The sequence below is a fragment of the Littorina saxatilis genome, linkage group LG3, assembly GCF_037325665.1.
Source record: "Littorina saxatilis isolate snail1 linkage group LG3, US_GU_Lsax_2.0, whole genome shotgun sequence".
NCBI classification, from domain to species: Eukaryota; Metazoa; Mollusca; class Gastropoda; order Littorinimorpha; family Littorinidae; genus Littorina; species Littorina saxatilis.
Window position 1 is genome coordinate 29,622,232 of NC_090247.1, and position 23,170 is coordinate 29,645,401.

The 23,170-nt window shown below is 40.8% G+C and overlaps 3 protein-coding genes across 3 annotated transcripts in view; 2 read left to right on the forward strand and 1 right to left on the reverse strand.

Annotated features, from left to right (window-relative positions):
• LOC138962087 (tuftelin-interacting protein 11-like) overlaps window positions 1-22,971 on the forward strand; it is a 39,004-nt gene extending 16,033 nt beyond the window's left edge. Inside the window, exons 10-17 of the mRNA XM_070333797.1 lie at window positions 854-1,038; window positions 8,327-8,523; window positions 10,763-10,981; window positions 16,934-17,028; window positions 17,318-17,429; window positions 17,980-18,161; window positions 21,661-21,726; window positions 22,136-22,971. Of these exons, the coding sequence (XP_070189898.1) occupies window positions 854-1,038; window positions 8,327-8,523; window positions 10,763-10,981; window positions 16,934-17,028; window positions 17,318-17,429; window positions 17,980-18,161; window positions 21,661-21,726; window positions 22,136-22,315 (1,236 nt within the window). The 3' untranslated portion in view covers window positions 22,316-22,971. The remainder of the gene's footprint in view (window positions 1-853; window positions 1,039-8,326; window positions 8,524-10,762; window positions 10,982-16,933; window positions 17,029-17,317; window positions 17,430-17,979; window positions 18,162-21,660; window positions 21,727-22,135) is intronic.
• LOC138962084 (uncharacterized) lies at window positions 1,649-4,373 on the forward strand. The gene is made up of 4 exons (XM_070333795.1): window positions 1,649-1,939; window positions 2,614-2,766; window positions 3,030-3,211; window positions 4,254-4,373. The coding sequence occupies exons 1-4, from the start codon at window positions 1,655-1,657 to the stop codon at window positions 4,261-4,263; spliced, it is 630 nt and encodes a 209-aa protein (XP_070189896.1). The 5' UTR covers window positions 1,649-1,654; the 3' UTR covers window positions 4,264-4,373.
• On the reverse strand, window positions 4,210-8,171 carry LOC138962085 (uncharacterized). The gene is made up of 3 exons (XM_070333796.1): window positions 7,788-8,171; window positions 5,969-6,190; window positions 4,210-4,578 (listed from the first exon to the last, which is right to left on the reverse strand). The coding sequence occupies exons 1-3, from the start codon at window positions 8,006-8,008 to the stop codon at window positions 4,410-4,412; spliced, it is 612 nt and encodes a 203-aa protein (XP_070189897.1). The 5' UTR covers window positions 8,009-8,171; the 3' UTR covers window positions 4,210-4,409.
• Window positions 22,972-23,170: the final 199 nt, after the last annotated feature.

The following is a 23,170-nucleotide window of genomic DNA, read 5'->3' on the forward strand; positions in this document are numbered from 1 at the left end:
TATTTTCACTCTGTTTTTGATATGCTTCTTTAGTTTCCTGGTGTGCTTCAAATAATGCTCTCATTAACCCGAAACAGATAAATCTAAAGCATATTTGAATTAGTCTGACATGCACACCAAGTTGTATCATGTTATTTTGAAGTATAGGGGGCTTTTGACAGTGATTCGTGAAGGCCGCTTCACTGGTCCATATTAGGAGCCTGGGCGCCTTATATGGACCATTTGTGATTTTTTCGGTATTTAATTTTTGCTGAATGTCTATCAAAGCTATTTTACTCTAATTAGGCCTAACGGTTCACCTAAGAGAGAAGGACTACCAAACACAAAATGAAACTTCTTCGCAAGAAAACAAGCTAGTTATTAGCATGAAACAAAAAGTGGTCCATATTAGGAGCCCTTCCCCTACAGTTTCAAAAAGTTTCTACAAGTTTTTACCGAGTACTTGGTTTAGAAACTGGGAAGAGTTCTGGTTTAATCATTTCACGATTTATTTATTTTTTCCAATTTATTTTTGAAGTTTTTTCACTGCCTCTGTGGACTCTCCTGTTTCTGTCTCTCTCGCTCTCGCTCTCTCTCTATCTCTTGTATATCTCTCTGTCTCTCTCTCTCTCTCCCTCTCTCTCTCTCTCTTCAATTTTGTCCACATTTTGTTTTAAGAGCAATTTAGTTCTTACTTTTTCGTTGCTGCAGATTGCCTCCCACTGTTCAGTTGTTCACATCATCAAACGATTGGTATATATTATCAAAATAACTAAAACATTTACCACTATAAGCATGAAGCTTGTAGTTGATTCTTAATATGTTGATGATTACAACACTGTTTATACCAAATGATTAACTTGTCCCATTGAAGGTGAAGAATTTCTTGAGTACATGGGACGTCCTTCGTGACCCGGATTATGGCGTGAATACGATGCAGGAGTGGCGGCTATTATTGGAAGATGAGAGTGCCAGCCTAAACCCTTCCACTGCCGACATGGACCCGTATCATCGTCTGCTGTGGGACGTCTGGCTGCCTCCTGTTAGATCAACAATATTGTGAGTGTATTTGTTTGTCTGTGTGTTTGTGTGTGTGTGTTTGTGTGCGTGCTTGTGATTGTGTATGCGATTGTGTCTGCATGCATCCTTGTTCATGTCTGTTTATGTTTGTATGTTTGTTCATGTATCTTTTTCTGTGTATGATTCTGTGTCTGTGTTTGTATTTGTATCTGTGTTTTTAATCTAAATTACAAAAGATTTCTTTCATGGAACTTAAACAAGATAATCGGATATTGTAGAATGGAATGTGCTTCCTGTTAACTCTTTCAAAGTAGACTAGTATTAGTAATTTTAATCACATTTCAGTTAAAACATGTTTTTGTTAAAGGACAAGTCCAAGGTTTTGAAATATCTCCAAAAGCTTGAATATCGGATGCCAAATGTTATAAACATCTCAGGAAAAATATTTTAAAAATTATTAAAAATTTTGTTGTTGTTGTAATTGAACATTTATTATTGGTGGGCTAACCAAGACAAGCCGCCTGGGGTCATGTTGTGGTCACGTGATTTTTGGTTCACTGTGACGTCGGTTCACTGTGACGTCACAGTGTTTGTTTTGGTTCAACCAGCGTGGTGTTCATGCATATGTGTAAAAGTGATAACTGGGTCCGGAAGAATGCCTCGTAGTAGGTGTGCAGCCGCAAACTGCAAAAACACGCAAACAACAAGCGGCATTTCCTTCCACAGATTTCCTACCAAAAACCTAAGTTTGTTATCGAAATGGGAGATGTTTCCACAGCTAAAGCGTGCGCATTTAAAAGTGTCTGGCAAAAGCAGGTTCATTTGCAGTGAACATTTCGTGCAAACCGACTTCATCAACTTTGAGCAAAACAGGTTGGGGTTTCAACCGAAAAGAGTATTGTCGCGATTGGCAGTACCCTCCGTTCAAAGCTGCTTGAAGGTCAGTGTACTTTGATTGTAGATGTAGTAGATGTTTTTTGCTTTGACCATGCACCCACATATTGGTGCGCAGCAAATGTGAATTGGTGCAGATTAGTGTGTCTTGGTCCGGCTATTACTGCTGGATTACAAAGATGAGGTATTGACGTCGAAGCGCCACAGGCAACACTGTTGCATAACGGTCTGAGCTGAGCTGTGGAAAATGGGGGCTGGGCAGGAACAAGAGCGGGTGGGGGTGATAGGGGTGGGGGGTGGCGCGGCAGATTAAGAGTAACACGTTGTCAGGTTTTTTTTTGGAGACATTACACAATATATGTGCCAAGCGTGGGGTAAATATGATCGCAAACTCCAAATGTAAATCCATGACATTGACAGTGTTAGCTTGAATTATAATTCACTATGTATAAAATATCTACTGTAAGCGTGCGGTTTTTGCTACTGAAAGACGAGAGATGTGAGAATCGTGCATGTGATTTGTCTGCATTGACTGAGACACGTAAAACCAGCTTATGTGTTGAAACTTACGCATGGATACACACATGATAATATCCATACGTCTTTCAGTGGGTATTTCAATTTTCAATGTTCTGAATAGGTCAATAGACAATACCAGACCAAGCATACTTTCAAATCAAATTATCATTAGACTAAGTGTCTTTCTTCTTTTACTTCCAGAGGAAAAGGGAACTGTCACGATTCCCAACGGCAAACGGTGAGAACAAAAGGACACTCCATAACAAGCCTGTACTTGCCGCTGTCACGAAAAACCGCCAGTCATCAAAATATTTGCCTGTGCACAGACAGTCAACCCACAGCAATGTGAAAGGTGTACGTACACACACACACACACACACACACACACACACACACATTACACACACACACACACACATGTACACACACACACAAACACACACACACACACACACACACACACACATGCGCGCTAAATATAGAATTTCATGTTTTTATTATGAGCATGAAAGTTGCAAAGGATGAAGTGTTCTTTCTGTTTTAAAGGGTCACAAACTGATGATAAGGTACACCCAGCACCTCTTGTTCACATGAAAAAGGTTGATTTCTGCCAGCAGACGGATCCTGAAGAACCCAAAGGAAACCGACAACCGCTAGCAGTGCATGAACATCTTTTCAAAGTTATGGAGGAAGAGCCCGTCAGCGAGTCAGACGAGGAGGAGGGAATGGTGACAGACCGAGAAAACGAGGACTGGGAACTCAGTAACCAATCCGAGGAGAGCTGTGACATCACTGGAAGGTACAAGCTTTTGTCATGAATCTTCTGTCGCTGTTTCTTAGTTGAACATGGGGAAATGCCCAATGTCCCGTTTCACGCTTAATCACGAATTTCGTTATATCTCATGTACATTGTTGTAAACATTCCCACCCCCCACGAAAGAAAAAAAAAGATAAAAAGAAAGAAAAGGGAATTTATGCAACAGATCATGTCCGTATGTGATTGTGATGTATACTATTTCTATGTCGTCTGCTCCTGAAGCAGACAATGTTGTTTTGGAGCAACCCGGATGACACGGGGTGGGGTAAAACAGAGAATGATGGGTACATTATAAATATAGCCCACAATCATCCTGACTGTAAACAGTGACAGCCGAAATATTAGCTGAGTTTTTGAGGAGTAGAAAAGCGACAATAATCCCGGCGAGTATCATTGTTTTTTAAGCTTTTCTGTTTTGATATCGTACCACTATCAGTGGCTTTCAATTGAAGTGAAAAACTTCATGAGAGTGGTAGTTATAGTGTGAAAAACCTTCCTGTACTACTCTGCAACAGTTCTGACCTACTTTGGAAGCGTGGGTATTTGTTCCTTCTGTCAAGATGGTTGAACGTGCTACAGTTTTGTTTGTCGGACACTCGCATGCACGAAGACTTGGGGAATTCCACAAATAACCTCTGCTTTCAGTTTCAATGATCTCTCCCTTATATTTATGAGTATGTTTCTGAGTCATAAATTCACTATCTGATGCAAAAGTTTTGACAGACCTGAGTTTAGTGGAACTCCCACTCTAGTTCTATGTCCTAAAAAAGATATGTAACAAAATCAAATCTTAGAAATTAGAAAAATATATAATAGTGAGGGTAAATTTCTAAAAGTTTAACTTCAAGCAGTTCATTTAACCAAGAAAGGTAGTGAACGTTGTAACACAAGAGGGGGGGGGGGGGGGGGGGGGGGTATATTTAATGAACCCGTTATACATTCATACCGATGCATATCACCACAAACAGTTATTTCTTGAGTCAAATTCATCGATTTAATTTGTATTTCTATTTGCGGGGCACAGGCTATGCTGACCGGCTCACAGAGTATCTGATGCGGGAGTACACCAACAGCCCCAGGAACCTGGAACTAAGTTTGTGGGATCATGTGGACCATGTACCAGACCACCTGGCATCCCAGTACCATCTTCCCACCATGCAGGAAGCTGTTCAACACAGGGTCACACGATTCCATCCAGCTGGGGGAGTTTGAACCCCACTCTTCCTCCGTCTGGGAAAGTGTCCCTGATCGTTTTCACGGCACAAGCTGGTAGAGGCACCCTGATGCTTTTGCCTAGAAAACCCCAACACCATCGCACCAGCTGCCTGTAGGCGACATATCTGTATTTCCTGCGAAAGCAAGAAAGAAACAAGTGGTGTAAAGCAATCCCAGAATAACATTGAACGCACTGCATTTTTGTCACAAATATAATATAGGCAAATATTTAAAATCTATATATCAATAACCCGTAGCAGGGGCGGACCTAGGGGGGGGGGGGGGGGGTTCCTGGGTGCCCGGACCCCCCCCCCCCCCCCCATCCGTTTTTTTTATTTTTTTATTTTTTTTTTTTTTTTAGTAAAAAAATAAAGGGCTTGTGCTTTCCTTCCTTCCAAGTGCAACATGCTTGAAACTGACGAAAAACTCAAAGGAGAGACCTCCGATTGACCTAAAAAAATAAAATTCCTTCAGCATCTGGGGGGCAAAGCCCCCCAGACCCCCCACCAGGGCTTTGCCCCTGGACCCCATCGGGGCCTAAGCGGCCCCTGGACCCCTGCTCCAAATTGGAACCCCCCTACCCCCCCCCCCTTATCCACAACTAGGTCCGCCCCTGCGTAGCAAGAAAATAGATTACAATTTCATACGAAAATCGTATAGAAAGCGTGTGGAGCGATTCCTTGAAAATGATTGCTGAGATCTTCATGAAACTTTGCATCTAAAACCTTCCAGAAGATGTCTTCCTTTTTTTCGATAAATGTCAGGCGGAAACCTCCTTTTCTTCATCCATAAAAATAAAGATATGACATGTTCACTTTAGAAATTTGTGTTGAAATCTGTTATGTAGGTATACTGTATGCAGGCAGTTATCGGACTATGACCAATGTCCGCCAAGTTCTATTACTGTAGGCTTTCACCAACGATCATCAGCTACACACCCATTCTAAGCAATGAGGTACATTTCCGATGTCAAAACTTAAGAAAAATTAACAAGCTCTAATCATACTGATAATTATGTGGATAGGGTGGATTAATGTATTAGTTAATTATTTGTCAGGGGAGTTACAATTTTGTTCGTCATTTTTTTTAATCGGAGTACACCTGTCGTGGGGAGTAACTTTCTCACGTATGAGTAGAGTAACATATTCGTACGAATTTTTTTACTCCGGAGTAAAAATCTCGTAGGATTAATATCGTGCTACACCGGCAAGTAAGAAGTGTACATTCTGAAGAATCCCACATCAATTAAATTGTATCTTGAAAAGTTTGTGGGTGGGTGTTCAGTCTTACAATAGGTTTTGTATTTATTTCACACAAATGCTATTGTTTCCCAGTTGCTGTTATTTTCCACTGTTAATGTTTATAATGAAGATTTAATTAGATTCGATGTATTTGTGTCTAGTTTACGTATCCGATCTGTTTATTTGTGTAATACAATGTACTACGTATTTCACTCTCTTGTCAGTGTAAGAATATGCAAATATATCCGAATGATAATCTTATGATTTGTGTTGTGTTACATACTCATGCAGATCGAAGTTTAGACGCCCGTAGTCCTGCTTGTACGCATAGTATGCGGTCTCCAGGCAGTAGATGTCCAGACACACGGTACGAAAGCCAGGATGTGCTGTGATGCAGCCTACCTGCTCTTCCAGGCCTTCTACCTTCTGTTTGATTTGTCTGACGTCGTGGCAACACACACACTCAACAGAAGTTGGCATCCGGCAGCAATGTCCGCACTGACACCTGAAACAGTGGATCACTCTGTAATCATAACAGCATGCCCCGTTCACATAGGAGACACACAAAAAAAACCGGGTGATTCTTATGTATGCACAAAACTTACCATGCTTTACAGAAACAACACGAACAGTACCATTAGTCGCGGTTTCACAATGCATGCAGTGTTAGTACCCTTCGAGTGAATCTAACAGGGTCGCTTTTTAACACTGACCACACATCGTGACTGACCTGGCCACTGTAAAACAGAAACAATGTCCTGTCTCCTCAAGGTGTTTGAAAATACTCCTGCACTGTCTTTTGAACAGTATCCCATGTTGCAAAACAAAACAGACCAAACATCAATCAAAAGAAGGGAACTGTTGTGTATGCATTTTTGGATATTTCTGAGAAAGCTTCTTTTGTTAAAACGACTAGCGGTATCACTCCATCACACGATAAACGATCACATTCACAGAATTCGATTTCAGCCTGCTTCTGTTGGAGCCTGGGGAACATAGCCACTACACAATGGTCGCCTCATCACGGGTATCGCGCGTGCGCACACACACACACACACACACACAGACACACACACACACACACACACGCACAAACAAATTAATCTTTGTTCATCACTGAATTATTTATTTTCAGATCTACGATAGATCTTCCTAGTTTTTCTGTTGAAATCGGGCACACGCCATTATGCCCCCCTCCCCCCCCCCCCCCCCCCCCCCCCCCCCCCCACACACATCCTCCTATTCAACAGAACGAAGATTGTTTTGAAGAGTTCTTCAAAAACATACCGCTTCACTCAAGATTAAATTCTGCACTGATTTATAAAAATAAAAAAAACCACGCTTTGTCTGAATCATTCACAACAATCCTTGGTATCGTCCCAGAATTGCCTTTCGTTCATTTTCAATACCTACTCGAAATGTCCTTCTACCTTTGAAAAAAACTATTTCCCAACCTCCCTACTGACCAAACAACATCTCTGGCACGATTTCTTTCCTAAAATAAATACACAAAATCACCACTTTTAGACCATAACTCATGTCCTCCCGTCGATTTACAAATCGTATCATGGCAGATCTAAAATACATAAAAAGGTTACAGGGGAATAGGCACATGTAAGGCAATATTCCTGAGATAGATCTCTGAATATTGAAATAACCGCCGCCATTTCAGAAAGCTCCCTTTTACTGTTTTGTGGTTCCCTGCATTACCTAAAACGAAACACTGTGTCTTACTGTCACGAATCAGTGAAAATATCATCAACATCAATGTCATTCTGTACGAGAAAATGGCATTACGCAATTTGACTTACTATCAACATGTTTTGTTGTGTAAACGGAAAAAAAACCGTGCTTAGAATTCCCAGAGGGGAAAGAGATCGTCAAGTGTAGGCAACACTGCAGATACATTTATTCTGAACTGTCAGTCCCAAGTAAAATATCCAAGTGGTAAGAAAACAAGACGCTTGAAAAGCTCAGCTTAGCATAATCCTGTCATGCTAACATACCAACAGAAGCACAAGAACTGATGAGTGGAAAACGCACATGACTTTTGATCTAGATCTAGCATGCAGAAGATAGCGACAACAATAGTAATCACATACCAGTCAGTGTTGCCGATTCTGCATGCTGGCTCTGTTACGAGCAGCGTCTTGTGGCCTTCTTTCCTCGTCTTTCTTCCGTTGTTCAAACTGGTAGGAAGAACGATAGCCTGGCTCAAACGTGGTCCGTCGTACTCCTCCTCTTCCTCGCTGCTGTAAATACTGTGAGTGGCCATCTTGTTCGAGCAGTGTGTGACGTAGTAAACACGTGTGCAAAAGGTCATGAGCCAAGACTGCGCGCGCGGTGGAACAATTCGGAACAGCAAAAAAAGGTTTCAAAGTATACTTTTGGGGCTTCTGTGTTCATTTTTACACATACAATTGTGGTTAATGAATTAAAAGTGTCAACGTATCAAAAGTGACCCTAAACCTTGGACTTTTCCTTTAACATGTTTTTGTTTCTTTCTTTGCTCTTTTCTCCCTTTGTTTCTTTCTTTCTTTCTTTATTTCTTTTGCTTTTTTAATTTCTATATCCAAGTACTCTCATGAGGGTTGTTAAAATCATTGACTTAACTTCAACCTTTGCTTGTACTTTCGAACAGAAAATGGAACCCACGTGAGTACCAGTCGCTGATCGCCATGTTAGAAGCCTGGGAGCCAGCACTACCACGATGGATCCTAGAGAACATTCTGGACCAGCTGGTGTTGCCACGGTTACTGCAGGAAGTGGATAACTGGAACCCGCTGACCGACACCATGCCCATACACTCATGGCTGCACCCTTGGCTGCCACTGATGGGTAAGTCTGTCAGGAATTGGTTATTTGTTTGTTTGTTTGTTTACATGACATAATGTTTTTCTCAGTTGGTTGCTGTGGAGATAACTGAATTTTCTCTATATTTTGATACATGTGAGGGGATTTTCTGTTTGTGGCTGATACGAATCAAGACACTTCAATGCAGTAAATATATCTTCACATTAAAAACTCATTGTCGTCTCCTAGTTCTCTTTTCATGTTTTTTTTAACTAAATTCTGTTTTGCTAAGATGAATACATTTAGTCTAAATCCTTCATGCATACCTTTTTCAGGATTTGCAAGTTTTGTGGAAGAGGTGACAAACAGGAAACACATGGTCGCCCTTTCAAAACCACGATCGCAGCGAATAACTGACTCCGACGGCGGGGATGTAGCTCAGTCGGTAGCGCGCTGGATTTGTATCCAGTTGGCCGCTGTCAGCGTGAGTTCGTCCCCACGTTCGGCGAGAGATTTATTTCTCAGAGTCAACTTTGTGTGCAGACTCTCCTCGGTGTCCGAACACCCCCCGTGTGTACACGCAAGCACAAGACCAAGTGCGCACGAAAAAGATCCTGTAATCCATGTCAGAGTTCGGTGGGTTATAGAAACACGAAAATACCCAGCATGCTTCCTCCGAAAACGGCGTATGGCTGCCTAAATGGCGGGGTAAAAAACGGTCATACACGTAAAATTCCACTCGTGCAAAAAACACGAGTGTACGTGGGAGTTTCAGCCCACGAACGCAGAAGAAGAAGAAGAACTGACTCCGATGTGTATGTTATGCAGAGTTATTACCGGAAAACCTCTACAGCAGTCCCTCTCATGAACGGACACCCTTGGGCCCTAGCAAAACTGTCCGTACATTGCAGGTGTCCGGTCACGGGAGGGGTGACCACACCACCCCCTCCCCCGGGCCATACACTCCACTCGCACAGACACACAAACAACAGGATTGAGTCTATGCTAATCACTTCTTGTGGCTACTAAACAATAACAATAAACTCCTAATAGTTCTTTAAACGTTTTGTAAAAAGGATTTGTTTGAAAAGTGTTGAAAAGAAGAGATAAAATAAATCCTCAAGGCAGTGAACACACTCACCATGCGCTGACATACGAAAGCAGCCACACAAACACAGCACAGAGGAGCGTGTGCAGATGCTTTGCAAGAATAAGCTTGAAAACCAGTTTGAATAAATAGCAGCAGATAGAGCTGCATGTCATAATCATGTGATTTATTTTTTTCTTGTCTGGCTTTATTGACTGCATGCCGATCATGTGGCATGGCAGTGACTTTTCACTCTTCAGTCGGAAATACACTGTACATAACACAGCTCCCACTCTCCCTCACTGATGCCTACCCCAAGCTGTGACAACTGATGCTTGGACATTTTGTGGAAGAGTACACCTCTCTATTTCTCTACAATGCTCTTCCTGCTGACATGCAGTGACACCGGACACCCCACAGAGTTTAGCCAGCTAACCCTCCACCCCCCCCTCCCACCCCCACTTCCTCTCTCTCACTCCCTCCGGCCATGTACTGTTGGGGGCTGTGGCCAGAGAGGTGTCAGCTAATTGAGGCCAGCTGCACTGTTCACTCAGAGCAAAACCAGTTGACTGTGTTGTAACTTTTGACAAAGCAAGACAACTGAAGGGTTCATAGATTAGGCAACCAACTCACTGGTCAAGGCTGAGGGGAAACAAGAGTATCTTGTCAATGAAAGAGGTTACACACAGACACACGATGCTGAGAACTGTGGCCGGTTTTTCACTCACTTTCGCTCAGGACCTTCATCGACTGTGGTTTCTGTTGTTTACGTCCAACAGACAAGAATAAAGAGCACAGTGCAGTTTCATGTTGGCATCTTCGCATGTACTCTTCACTCCTGACCAAAACTACCCCACCTCCTGATGGGTACCGTACACGTGCACTCAAGTTATCAGTGACGGTCATCACGCCATTGCGGCTGTGATCTTCGTACCAAGAGCCGGACTGCTCTGTTATCGATTTTGTTGTGAAAATTTGACGATGGTCTGTCCGTACATTGGAGGTATGACCTGCTGTTGGGACCGAAAATGAGTGTCCGCGTCCACGTTTTGCAGGTGTCCGTTTAAGGGGGGGCAAATATAGAAGGAAAACACTCCGTGCCGAGCAAATGTGTCCGTACATGTCAGGTGTCCGCTCACGTCGGGGGCCGTACATTGCAGGAACTGCTGTATTAAAAATGACTACATTTTTGCACAGGCGAAAAGCTGGAGCCACTGTACGCTCCAATACGACACAAGCTGGCCAGCGCCCTGACCAACTGGCATCCGTCAGACGTGTCGGCCAAGATCATCCTGGAGCCCTGGGCGGGGGTGTTCCGCCAAGGTCACATGGATGCTTTCCTGGTGAAGAACGTGCTACCCAAGCTGGGACAGGTGCTGGAAGAGATGCCTATCACACCGCACCAACAGACCCTGGGTGAGTGGTGTTGACTTTTCAGTTCAATACAATAGTACAGTGGAACCCCCCTTTTAAGACCCCCAATGTAAGACTTCCTCCATTTTAAGACCTTGCTTTTTCACATTGTCTGTTCATAACCTGTGTAAAGTTACCTCCATTTTAAGACTCCCTCCTTTTTACATTTAGTCAAGTTTTGACTAAATGTTTTAAGGCGAGACCGGGCAGGCAAAATGAGTTATTTTTGGTCTCATACACCTTTTTGGGGTTGTTGCATTTTTCACACCTTTGAACATCCTGGAATGCATTCAATAATCTGCTTTTGTCATTTTAGACATGTATTCATGTAAATAAAACCATTTTCAAACCGATGTTTTGTTGTTTTTGTCTGTGTTTTATCAAAAAAATCGAAAAAATGGTCAACTTTGGATACTCCGTGCTGGTAAATGTGCGCACATGACATGACCCTTCGCTGTTCAAACTGTGTGGAAATTTCCGTTCTTCAAGATGACGTCATCACCGTTGGGGAATTTCCGTTGACATAGGCACAAAGAGAGAGAATCCGTTCCAACCGAAACCCCGGAATTAATATATGCAAATATATGTAGGTCAAAGGCATTTGGCGCAAGCGCAGTAGACAACTTATCAGTCCCCCGGTGTCAACAAATCCATGACGTTTTCACCGATTCAGCAGCATTTTTCAAAGTTTTGAGCTGCGGAGAACAACCCTAACATTGGAAATGTTCGGCATAGTGGCAAGAAATATCAGAGAAAGATGAACCAGCAGCAGCGAACAGTAAAAGGAAGTAACAACACTCCGAAATGAACCAACATTATCGTATTGAAGCAGACGACATTCTAAGATTCTTGACTCGACGAGGTGGGTTTTGCTTCTTTCTCTTTTCGATCTTGTTTGTTTGACAACGTGATTTATTGCACATTGTTATGTTGTTGTTGTTGTAAGAATGTGTTAGGGTTTGCAGGTAAATGATAAACAGTTTGTGTCTGAAGTATTTTGCGTGTTTCTTGATCCAATTTACTGACCAAGCTGCCGTCGGACCCCCCCCCCCCCCCTCCCTCCCTCCCTCGATCATCTCTGTGATATCGTCTTCACAACCCCTATTTTATTGTTCTTCGCTGGCCGGTCCTTGAGAGCTTACTATGGTGTAACATGTCATCATTATTCTTTGTCTGGGGTCAAACTGAGAAGCAGCATCTGAGCGATGTACGACTGACACAGTTTCTGTTTCTGGTCATTGACCGTAGGAAAATAAGTACCCTACTAGAGAGCGTTGGTTTACACCAGCATGGCTGACCAACCTATATCATTGACAGCAATATTGTTGTCAAATCTTTTCCATTAACTAAGGAATAAAAAAATAGATCCAATTTACTTCACCAAAGAAAAAAAAAAGAGTTAAACTAAAGGACTGGGGATGCAACTCATGAATCAAAAGCATAAAGATCACCTGCAAACAGTGCTAGGTTTAGGAAATCTGAAAATGTATACACACACACAGAACACACACACACACACACAAAACAGACAACAGACAAGAAACAAGCAAATACATAGCAAGTGTGATGAAATAAATTAATTTTAAAAGAAAAATATGAAAAGAAAGAAAGAAAATAATTCAGCTAGTTTCAGTATTAGTTCCTGTGTGTATGTGATTGTGTGGTTACTCAAATCCCATAGTAAACTTGACATGTAAATTTTGTGATAGGGGCCAATTAATGAATGTCTTTTGTGTGTGTGTGTGTGTTCGTCAACCGACATATGTGGGTACGAGCCGCTGAGGTGGTTGTAAGAAAACCCGCCTGGTTCAGTGGTTGGGGGCTGATTGGGATTTCTGATTTACCGGCCTAGCCAAAAAGTTGAGGTACACCCCATGTAACATGGTCATTTGCAAAATAAAGTACAAGCACTTGTTGACGTTTATATTGAGTCTTAAATTTTGCAGCTTATTACAAACAAAAACCATGGACAGTTGTATCAAATATTAAATCAGTGTTTGTGTATTTATTAGGTTGGAGCAAGGGGAGAGCCAGTCCTCCTGTGGTGGCAGCGAGGAGAAAGATTGACCTGATGGAAAAGTTTGCTAAACCGGAACTACCCTCTTCCACAGCAGAAACATCAGCTTTGCCATCTTCTGACCAACCATAAGAAGATACAGATACTTTGCCATCTTCTGACCCATCACAAGCAGATATGGATACTGGTACTGTGCAACGTCACTCCGCTGACATGTGTTGGGCTTTTGTCAACATTGATCAGCTCAATCTATTGCTGAAAGGTCTATATCCTGTACTGAATGCTTGTCTGATAGCAGTCTGATTATGAAAGAAGGTGATGCATCAGCCCAAGGATTTGCACAGGCCCTGCATCTGGAGTGCATATGAGTGTCCATTCAAGTCTGCAGTTGTTTACTCTTCTCCCGGTGTTTGCAACGCTTCGGGTGGTAAAGTTGCATTTAAAATAATCCGCGTATGACCATGTTGGTACATGGAAAGGGACATTCAGCTTTACAGAAATTTGCTGCAGTGTTAGGATTGAGCACAGAAATACTGTAATTAAAATGTTGCAACTTTTGAATGGCTTGATAGCTTTGTTCCATTTGTGTATATATAATTATGTAATGCTGTTGATGATTTGTGAAGCATCATTTCTATGCAATGGAATAAGAAATCAGTGCATCCGTTGGGTTTTTATGAGTCTGACAGTTTGGTTCTGATCAATATTTTCATATCAGCACAAACACAGATAATTGACTTTTTTAATGTTTTCATATGATTTTTTTTTAAAAATCTGATAATTTGATTATCAAATCATTTCTCCTTCATAGTTAAAGTGTTATTCTGGTTAAAAAAAAACCCACCCCATTAATTCAAGCTCTACTGTGGTACTAGTTTACCGGGGTACTAGTGAGACTCTTTTACATGCTGTTTTCTCTACATGTAATTTGAGACAAAATGTGGTAATTAAAATGTTGTAACTTTTGAATGGCTAGATGGATTTGTTCCAATTTTGTATATGTTGTTTATGATTTGTGAAGCACCATTTCTGTGCATGGAATAAGAATACAGTGGATTCCTTGTGTTTTTATGAGTCCGACAGTTTCGTTTTGATTCATATCTGCACTAACATAGATGAGTTTTCAAATGATTTTTTAAAAAAAGTCCGGATAATTTGATCGTCAAATCATTTCCCCATCATAGTAAAGTGGTTATTCTTATAAAAACATATCAATTCAGGCTGCACTGTGCTACTAGTTTGAGGTACTGGTTGGAATCTTTCAAATGCTGTTTTCTCTGAATGTAATTTTCAGACAAACATCTGTAATTAAAATGTTGCAACTTTTGAATGGCTTGATGGATTTGTTTCATTTTTGTTTATGTTGTTTATGATTTGTAAAGCGTCAGTTTTGTGTATGGAATAAGAGTTAAGTGCATTGGTTGGGTTTTTATGAGTCTGACAGTTTGGTTCTGATTCATGTTTTCATATCGGTACAAACAAAGATGGTTGTTTTCATATGATGTATATAAAAAAAATCCTGATAATTTGATTGTCAAATCCTTTTCCCTACATAGTAAAGTGGTCATTCTGATAAAAACATATGAATTCAGGGTGCACTGTGCTACTTGTTTTTTTATGTACTGGTTCAAATCTTTAAAATGCTGTTTTCTCTGAATGTAATTTTCAGACAAAACGCTACAATTAAAATGTTGCAACTTTTGAAAGGCTTAATCGATTTGTTCAGTTTTTGTATATGTTGTTTATGAGTTGTACAGCATCAGTTCTGTGCATGGAATAAGAGTTCAGTGCATTGGTTGGGTTTTTATGAGTCTGACAGTTAGGATCTCATGTATTTTTCTTATCAGAACTGAACCGGTAACTGAAAATGCTAAATTAAAATAATATATTGCTTAGAAATGCTTTTCGATGCACAGAATTATTAAACACACACATATTGCTGCAAAGAAGAAAAATTGGATCAAAACATGCACTGGTTCACAAACTGCAACATTTTAAAAAAAGCACATTTTATAACGTTTTTCTCACATTTTGGTGAATAAAACCCCCCAAAATTGCTTTACACTCAAAATTTAAAATGGTTTCCCTTAATTAAGTTATTCTGCTTGCAAAAATCAAACAAACAGCAAACTGTTTCCAAAATAAAAAAAAAAAGTGCCCGCCTACCCTGTCTCCCCTTAACGTAGAGGGGGAATCGAGACGAGGGTCGTGGTGTATGTGTGTGTGTGAGTGTGTGTGTGTGTCTGTCTGTCTGTCTGTCTGTCTGTGCGTGTGTGTGTGTAGAGCGATTCAGACTAAACTACTGGACCGATCTTTATGAAATTTTACATGAGAGTTCCTGGGAATGATATCCCCGGACGTTTATTTCTTTTTTTTGATAAATGTCTTTGATGACGTCATATCCATCTTTTTGTAAAAGTTGAGGCGGCACTGTCACACCCTAATTTTTCAATCAAATTGATTGAAATTTTGGTCAAGCAATCTTCGACGAAGGCCGGACTTCGGTATTGCATTTCAGCTTGGTGGCTTAAAAATTAATTGATGACTTTGGTCATTAAAAATCTGAAAATTGTAAAAAAAAACAACCAATTATTAAACGATCCAAATTTACGTTCATCTTATTCTTCATCATTTCCTGATTCCAAAAACATATAAATATGTTATATTCGGATTAAAAACAAGCTCTGAAAATTAAAAATATAAAAATTATGATCAAAATTAAATTTTCGAAATCAATTTAAAAACAATTTCATCTTGTTCCTTGTCGGTTCCTGATTCCAAAAACATATAGATATGATATGTTTGGATTAAAAACACACTCAGAACGTTAAAACGGAGAGAGGTACAGTAAAGCGTGCTATGAAGCACAGCGCAACCGCTACCGCGCCAAACAGGCTCGTCACTTTCACTGCCTTTTGCACTAGCGGCGGACTACGTTCAGTTTCATTCTGTGAGTTCCACAGCTTGACTAAATGTAGTAATTTTGCCTTACGCGACTTGTTTTTCTTCTTCTTCTTCTGCGTTCGTGGGCTGAAACTCCCATGTTCACTCGTGTTTTTTGCACGAGTGGAATTTTACGTGTATGACCGTTTTTTACCCTGCCATTTTAGGCAGCCATGCGCCGTTTTCGGAGGAAGCATGCTGGGTATTTTTGTGTTTCTATAACCCACCGAACTCTGACATGGATTACAGGATCTTTTTCGTGCGCACTTGGTCTTGTGCTTGCGTGTACACACGGGAGGTGTTCGGACACCGAGGAGAGTCTGCACACAAAGTTGACTCTGAGAAATAAATCTCTCGCCGAACGTGGGGACGAACTCACGCTGAGAGCGGCCAACTGGATACAAATCCAGCGCGCTACCGACTGAGCTACATCCCCGCCCCTTCCTTTTTAAGACCTGATTTTCTCAGATTTTTGAAGGTCTTAATAGGGGGGTTCCACTGTATAATCATCAGAAATTCCTGTGTTGGGCTGATACTAATCAAGACCCTTGAACCCAATTAATATATCTGAACATTAGAATTTAGATATTCTCGTTTTCTTTTCATGTTTTTATTCAGTTTTGCTATTCTGAGACGAATAGTCTAATTTCTAGTTACATGCTGTCTGTCTTCTCCCCTCACACCCCAGCTTCATTGGTCAAAGCTACCAATCTTGATTTTTCGCTTCATTTTCTTGGTTCTCTGTCCGGTTTTGATTGTTTTAAATTGTGTATAGAGGACAGGGGTGGGGATGGGTAAGGGATTAAGGTAGGGCAGGAAGGGGGTTGGATGGGGAAGAATTTGGAAAGTTCGTTTCTGGAGTTGCCCAGGGAAGTTTTGTGAGCGTGTGTGTGTAAGTGTGTGTGTGGGTGTGTGTGCGTGCGTGCGTATGTGTTTCGTTTGCATATGAATTGTTGGCAGTATGTGAATTCTCAGTGACAATTTTCTGTTTTCAGACCCATGGCGATGGGTGATGGCATGGAAAGACATCATGCCTTTGGTTCCCATGGTGTCCATCCTGGAGAAAGCTTTCTTCCCAAAATGGGTGCAGGTGAGTCTTCAGTTATACTAGGGGGTAGCATCAGGGAGGTAGTAGCGTTGTCTTGCCTTGAGGCATTTCCTAGATTATTAGAACATTCTTGTCAGATATATATATATATATATATCAAAGTGATCAAATAAATCCAAAAACAAAGAAGAGGGGGAGGGGGGGTTGAGGGAATGGCATTCTTTAGTTTATAACAGATACCAGTTCATCAATGATTTTCATTGTTATATTTTATCTATAGAAATTTGTATAGCCTGTAGCCTTGTGTACATGTCTGATGTGTTTGTTGCAGGTGTTGATAGCCTGGCTGTCCAACATGCCAAACTACAATGAAATCACTCGCTGGTATCTGGGGTGGAAAGCGCAAATGCCTGAAAAGTTTCTGCAGTATCCAACCATCAGAGGTGAGATTGGGCCTGTCACTTGGAACACATGCTTCTTCTGGAGCAAGCATATGCATCTGTTTGTGCGATTTATACATGTATTGCAAAAGTTATGCAGAAGGGCGTCTCAAACTGGCTTATTATATGGCTCTCAAGTATGGTTGTGTGTGTTATGGTGATTAACACAGCCTTTGGGGAGAAACTCTTGTGTACAGTCTGCTTCTAGGTATGTGTGATAGAGAGAGTGTATGTTTTTATGTGTGTATGAGTGTATTTTCATGTGCGTGTGTGTTTTGTGTGTGCTTCTGTATGTATGCGCAATTGTGTGTGTTTTCTGGTCATTAAAACTGAGCATAATACATCAAACAGTATCATCCTTTGGACCCTGCTTATTTATGCAATGGAAATACCAAGCAATTAATTTAACTTTTCCTTTTTTATTTAATTAGCTGAATTATAAACCACTGGGCAGCATGTACTAACTAATTTTCAGCATACAGCATCAGGAGAAGCACTAAAAAATGTTGTACATTTTCACTCTTAATGCTATAATTATGTTTTTTCGGTACAGATCACTTTAACAAAGCTCTGGACATCATGAACCAAGCCGTCTCAGGACACTTTGCGCCTGGTATGAAGGAGAACATCGCGTACTTTACTCACACGGAACGACGACAGATGGAGACACAGTCAGCATATCCCCCCAGCCAGCCATCTGGACCTCCTCCTATTGCTTCACGTGTCGGCCCAGAGGTAAGTTGTGAGTGTGTGTGTGTGTGTGCGTGTGTGTGTGGGTGTGTGTACTGAGAATACTGCTCATTTTCAGTACTGTAGTTGTGTGTGTGTGTGTGTGTGTGTGTGTGTGCGTGCGTGTGTGTACTGAGAAAACTGCCCATTTTCAATACTGTAGTTCTTGTAAGCCTGTTTCAAATTGATCATGTCTATGGAAGATCGATTCAATACTGATCGAGTTAAAACTACAGTGAAAAAATCTCACCTTTGTGATTTTTTAGCGCTTTTAATTTTATTGTTAGAATCTGAAGAGACTTCTTAACACTATTGTGACTAGCATTGCCACGGCGTTAACGTCCTGCCTGCCCAAGCTTGCCACCAAGAAACTTCCCAAAAAACAGTAACTGTAAATTGTTTGTTTATTTGTTGCTTAACGTCCAGCCGACTACGCAGAGCCATATCAGGACGAGGAAGGGGGGGATGAAGGGGGCCACTTGTCAAGCGATTCCTGTTTACAAATGCACTAACCCATTACTTGTGTCCCAGCAGGCTTTAGTAAAACTAAATTAATACCTACTGGAAGATTACCAGTTTCCAGTATGTTAAAATAGGCTTAACCTATCTACTGCTGGACTTACATCAGAACACTAACAGATTAAACTATACATGAATCGCGAGACAAGCGGCAAGAGAAGAGATTTTTGGAAAAAATACAGGTGAATGAGCAAGAAGGCAGAAAAAGGAAAAGAATTCACGCAGAAAAAGAGAGCATGACAGGAAAGAGGAACCAAAAATCTACCTAACAGCAAACTAGAAAGCTCCTGCGGTTCCAAAAACAGGAGGGGCCTTTAATTTCATAACCGCAGTGCCCCACTGCGGGAAGTAACTGTAAAGAAATCTGTCTAGCAAGCTTGAATTAAGTCCAATCACCACCAAATTTTGTGTACTAATTAAAAAATGGATGCCCAGTTCAGTCGTGCTATTTATAAGTTTGTCACGCGATTTGTTTTAGCAAAGGGGGCGTGAAAGGGGGATAATTTGTGTTTTTTAACGTTTTTTTGTGTGTGTTTTCTTTTCCACTGCTTTTTGACTCACATGCGAAGCAAAAGTGAGTCTATGTACTCACCCGAGTCGTCCGTCCGTCAGTCCCCCCCGTCCGGACGTCCGTCCGTCCGTCCGGCCGTCCGGAAAACTTTAACGTTGGATATTTCTTGGACACTATTCAGTCTATCAGTACCAAATTTAGCAAGATGGTGTATGATGACAAGGCCCCAAAAAACATACATAGCATCTTGACCTTGCTTCAAGGTCAAGGTCGCAGGGGCCATAAATGTTGTCTAAAAAACAGCTATTTTTCACATTTTTCACATTTTCTCTGAAGTTTTTGAGATTTAATACCTCACCTATATATGATATATAGGGCAAAGTAAGCCCCATCTTTTGATACCAGTTTGGTTTACCTTGCTTCAAGGTCAAGGTCACAGGAGCTCTTCAAAGTTGGATTGTATACATATTTTGAAGTGACCTTGACCCTGAACTATGGAAGATAACTGTTTCAAACTTAAAAATTATGTGGGGCACATGTTATGCTTTCATCATGAGACACATTTGGTCACATATGATCAAGGTTAAGGTCACTTTGACCCTTATGAAATGTGACCAAAATAAGGTAGTGAACCACTAAAAGTGACCATATCTCATGGTAGAAAGAGCCAATAAGCACCATTGTACTTCCTATGTCTTGAATTAACAGCTTTGTGTTGCATGACCTTGGATGACCTTGACCTTGGGTCAAGGTCACATGTATTTTGGTAGGAAAAATGTGTAAAGCAGTTCTTAGTGTATGATGTCATTGCTAGGTTTAGTTATTTGACCTTGACCCTGAAGGTCAAGGTCATGTAAAGTTCAAGGTCAAGCATGTGAGTCGTATGGGCTTTGCCCTTCTTGTTTAAAAGTTATTTTTGAGTCACTTGAGAAAAAGTGACTCTATGTAATCGGTCAGTGTTAGTCTGTCCGGCCGGCCGGCCGGCCAGCCGTCCGTCCGGCCAGCCGTCCGTAGACACCACCTTAACGTTGGACTTTTCTCGGAAACTATCAAAGCGATCGGGCTCATATTTTGTTTAGTCGTGACCTCCAATGACCTCTACACTTTAACGATGGTTTCGTTGACCTTTGACCTTTTTCAAGGTCACAGGTCAGCGTCAAAGGAAAAATTAGACATTTTATATCTTTCACAAAGTTCATCGGATGTGATTGAAACTTTGTAGGATTATTCTTTACATCAAAGTATTTACATCTGTAGCCTTTTACGAACGTTATCAGAAAAACAAGGGAGATAACTAGCCTTTTCTGTTCGGCAACACACAACTTAACGTTGGGCTTTTCTCGGAAACTATAAAAGTGACCGGGCTCAAATTTTATGTGAACGTGACTCATTGTGTTGTGAATAGCAATTTCTTCCTGTCCATCTGATGCCTCATATAATATTCAGAACTGCGAAAGTGACTCGATCGAGCGTTTGCTCTTCTTGTTTAACAGAAAGTATTATAAATAATTTTATAACCAAACAAGGTGTAAAACCTATGAATTAGCTGAAATATTGTTAAAATTCTACACAGAAATAAGGAGACAGTACAAAGAAAAAAACAAGCAAATCCCGCATTCACTCACAGCATCCTGACTCAAATGAAACAAAACTGTGACACTCACCAAATGATGTCTAGGTAATCCATATTGAATATAAGTCACATTTTCACAACAAAGTCCCAACTGTTCACCTATGAACATTTCCAAAAGGATTATGAGGCTCCAGCCATCCATTGTTATCAGTGCTGCCACGCCCCCCTTGCAACTACACATTCGAAGATTCATGCAGTCTACCACCCAAACACGTGTAGTTTTCCGACTCGTACTAGCAACAACAGGACTGTTTCTTCCTCAATATCACTGCTATTATCGCTTTCTTGAGGCGAAAACAACACGTCGGAATCATGATCTACAGGGTCCTCAAGATCCAACATCCGGAGAATCTCCTCCCGTGACAAGGCTCGCCTTCGATTCATTTTTTTTCTCGAAAAAACCATACAAATCAGGCTAATTTTGCATATGGCGGAAGGGCACGCAAAGTGTGTCAAGGGAAACAACTCAATTTACTGCAAGCTTCAAAAACCGAGAAGCAATCACGAGTCGTGTACCCTGTATGGCTCTTACTGAAAAATGCGCGTCCCGTCCATGGGCGTGTCAGCGCGGTTACTGATTTATCAGTGTCCCGTCGCGAAAGTGTTAAGGTGCCTTTATTAGCGTACCTTGGGGATGAAAGAAAAGTGTACATGGCTCTTTGGATGCTTTAATTTGTATCTGGTAGTGCTTAGATTTGGTGTCTTGCATTAGGCTTCGAAGCAATGAGCTTTGTCATGTTATTCAAGTTGTCTGTGCAGTTTAGACTTCCATGTGTTGTGTAGTCTATACATTTTATTTTAGTGAAGGAATTTGTGTTGACTGATTGTGGTTTTTTTTGCAGCCAACAATGAGAAGTGCAGGAGCATCTACAGTACCTCTCAGCTTCAAAGACTTGGTGCAGAAAAGAGTACGTTTTTTTTTCTCCATTTGGTGTATCAGCTACTCTTATTAGTGCATTGCAAGAATAAATGTGAAAGTGTAGGTACATGAGGCTTTTGAAGAACACACACACACACACACACACATGCACACGCACACACAATTGTTATTCGCTAAAACCATAAAAACATGTTTTTCAGTCTTACTCTTTAAGTTATGAGAAAGCATTCAAGTTTTTCTCTGTAATTTTTGTCTGCATATTTTTTGTTATATTAAAATACCAATTTAATATGGCATTTTTTTAATTAATTTTTTTATTTAAGTTGTGATCATGCCAGGTCACTGAAATTATTTGTTTCTTTTATTCTTACTTATTTTTGTGCACATGTGTTGTACTATAACTGTATAAAAGATAATCTTTCTTCTTTGATTTGCAGGCAGAAGAAGAGAACCTGCTCTTTGCTCCGGTACCAGGCAAGTCTCAGGAGGGCCACCAAGTGTACCGCTTGGGCAAAGCCATGGTCTACGTCGACCGCAACGTCATGTTCATCCAGGAAACCAACATACGATGGATACCCGCTTCATTACAGACTGTCATTGACCGAGGAAGACAATGAAACTGTACATACATTTTAACAGCAAAAAGAAGGAAACGTGTATATCTGAATGAACTGAGTTATACATGTGTATTTGACTCAATGCTTTAGGATTGAAATTCTGTGTCCAGGAGACTTTTGGAGATGCACAGAGAAACATTTCGCAAGGAAATTGAAAGTCTTCAGCCATATTATTTCATCTGGTTCAGGAATCACAAAAAGACAGTGTTTTCTTTATCTGGTGAACAACACAGTTAAGACTTGTACAGAGACAAATTTTACAAGAAAAATGAGTCTTCAGCCAAATAATCTTCTCTGCTTCAGGAATCACAAGGAGGACAGCGTTCTCTTTATCAGGTGAAGAAAAAGGTCACTCACAAACATCAACTGATCTTTAGATGTGTTCAGCTACAAATAGATTTGCTGTTTGTGCCCAGTGCAGTACTTTGTGTCAGTGTGAAGACGGGTCTCAAGAGTAGTCTTTTTGGTCAGATAAAAATTGACAGATCTAGTGATTGATGATCGTTTTGTAAGTGTTTGGTAATGATGTTGTTGCTGTTAAGTATTATGTTGTTGTCTTTGATGAATGCGTGTGTCTGCAGATAGCTGTGTTTCCATGGGTATGTGTTACCAGCGTGCTGAACTAAAAAATTAAAAAATAAACAATAACATCGAAAGCACAGGTCTTGAATTTGAATTTATTTTAAGAAGAAAGAGAGAGAGTGCGTTGTTAAATGGAATGTGCTTGGTCAAGTGAATTAACTTAGAGAGAGACTCAGAGTGTGTGTGTGTGGTGTATGGAATGTGCTTGGTCAAGTGAATAAACTTTCTTTATTGTTAACTAAAGCAGAATTGCTCTTGACAGTGTGTGTATGT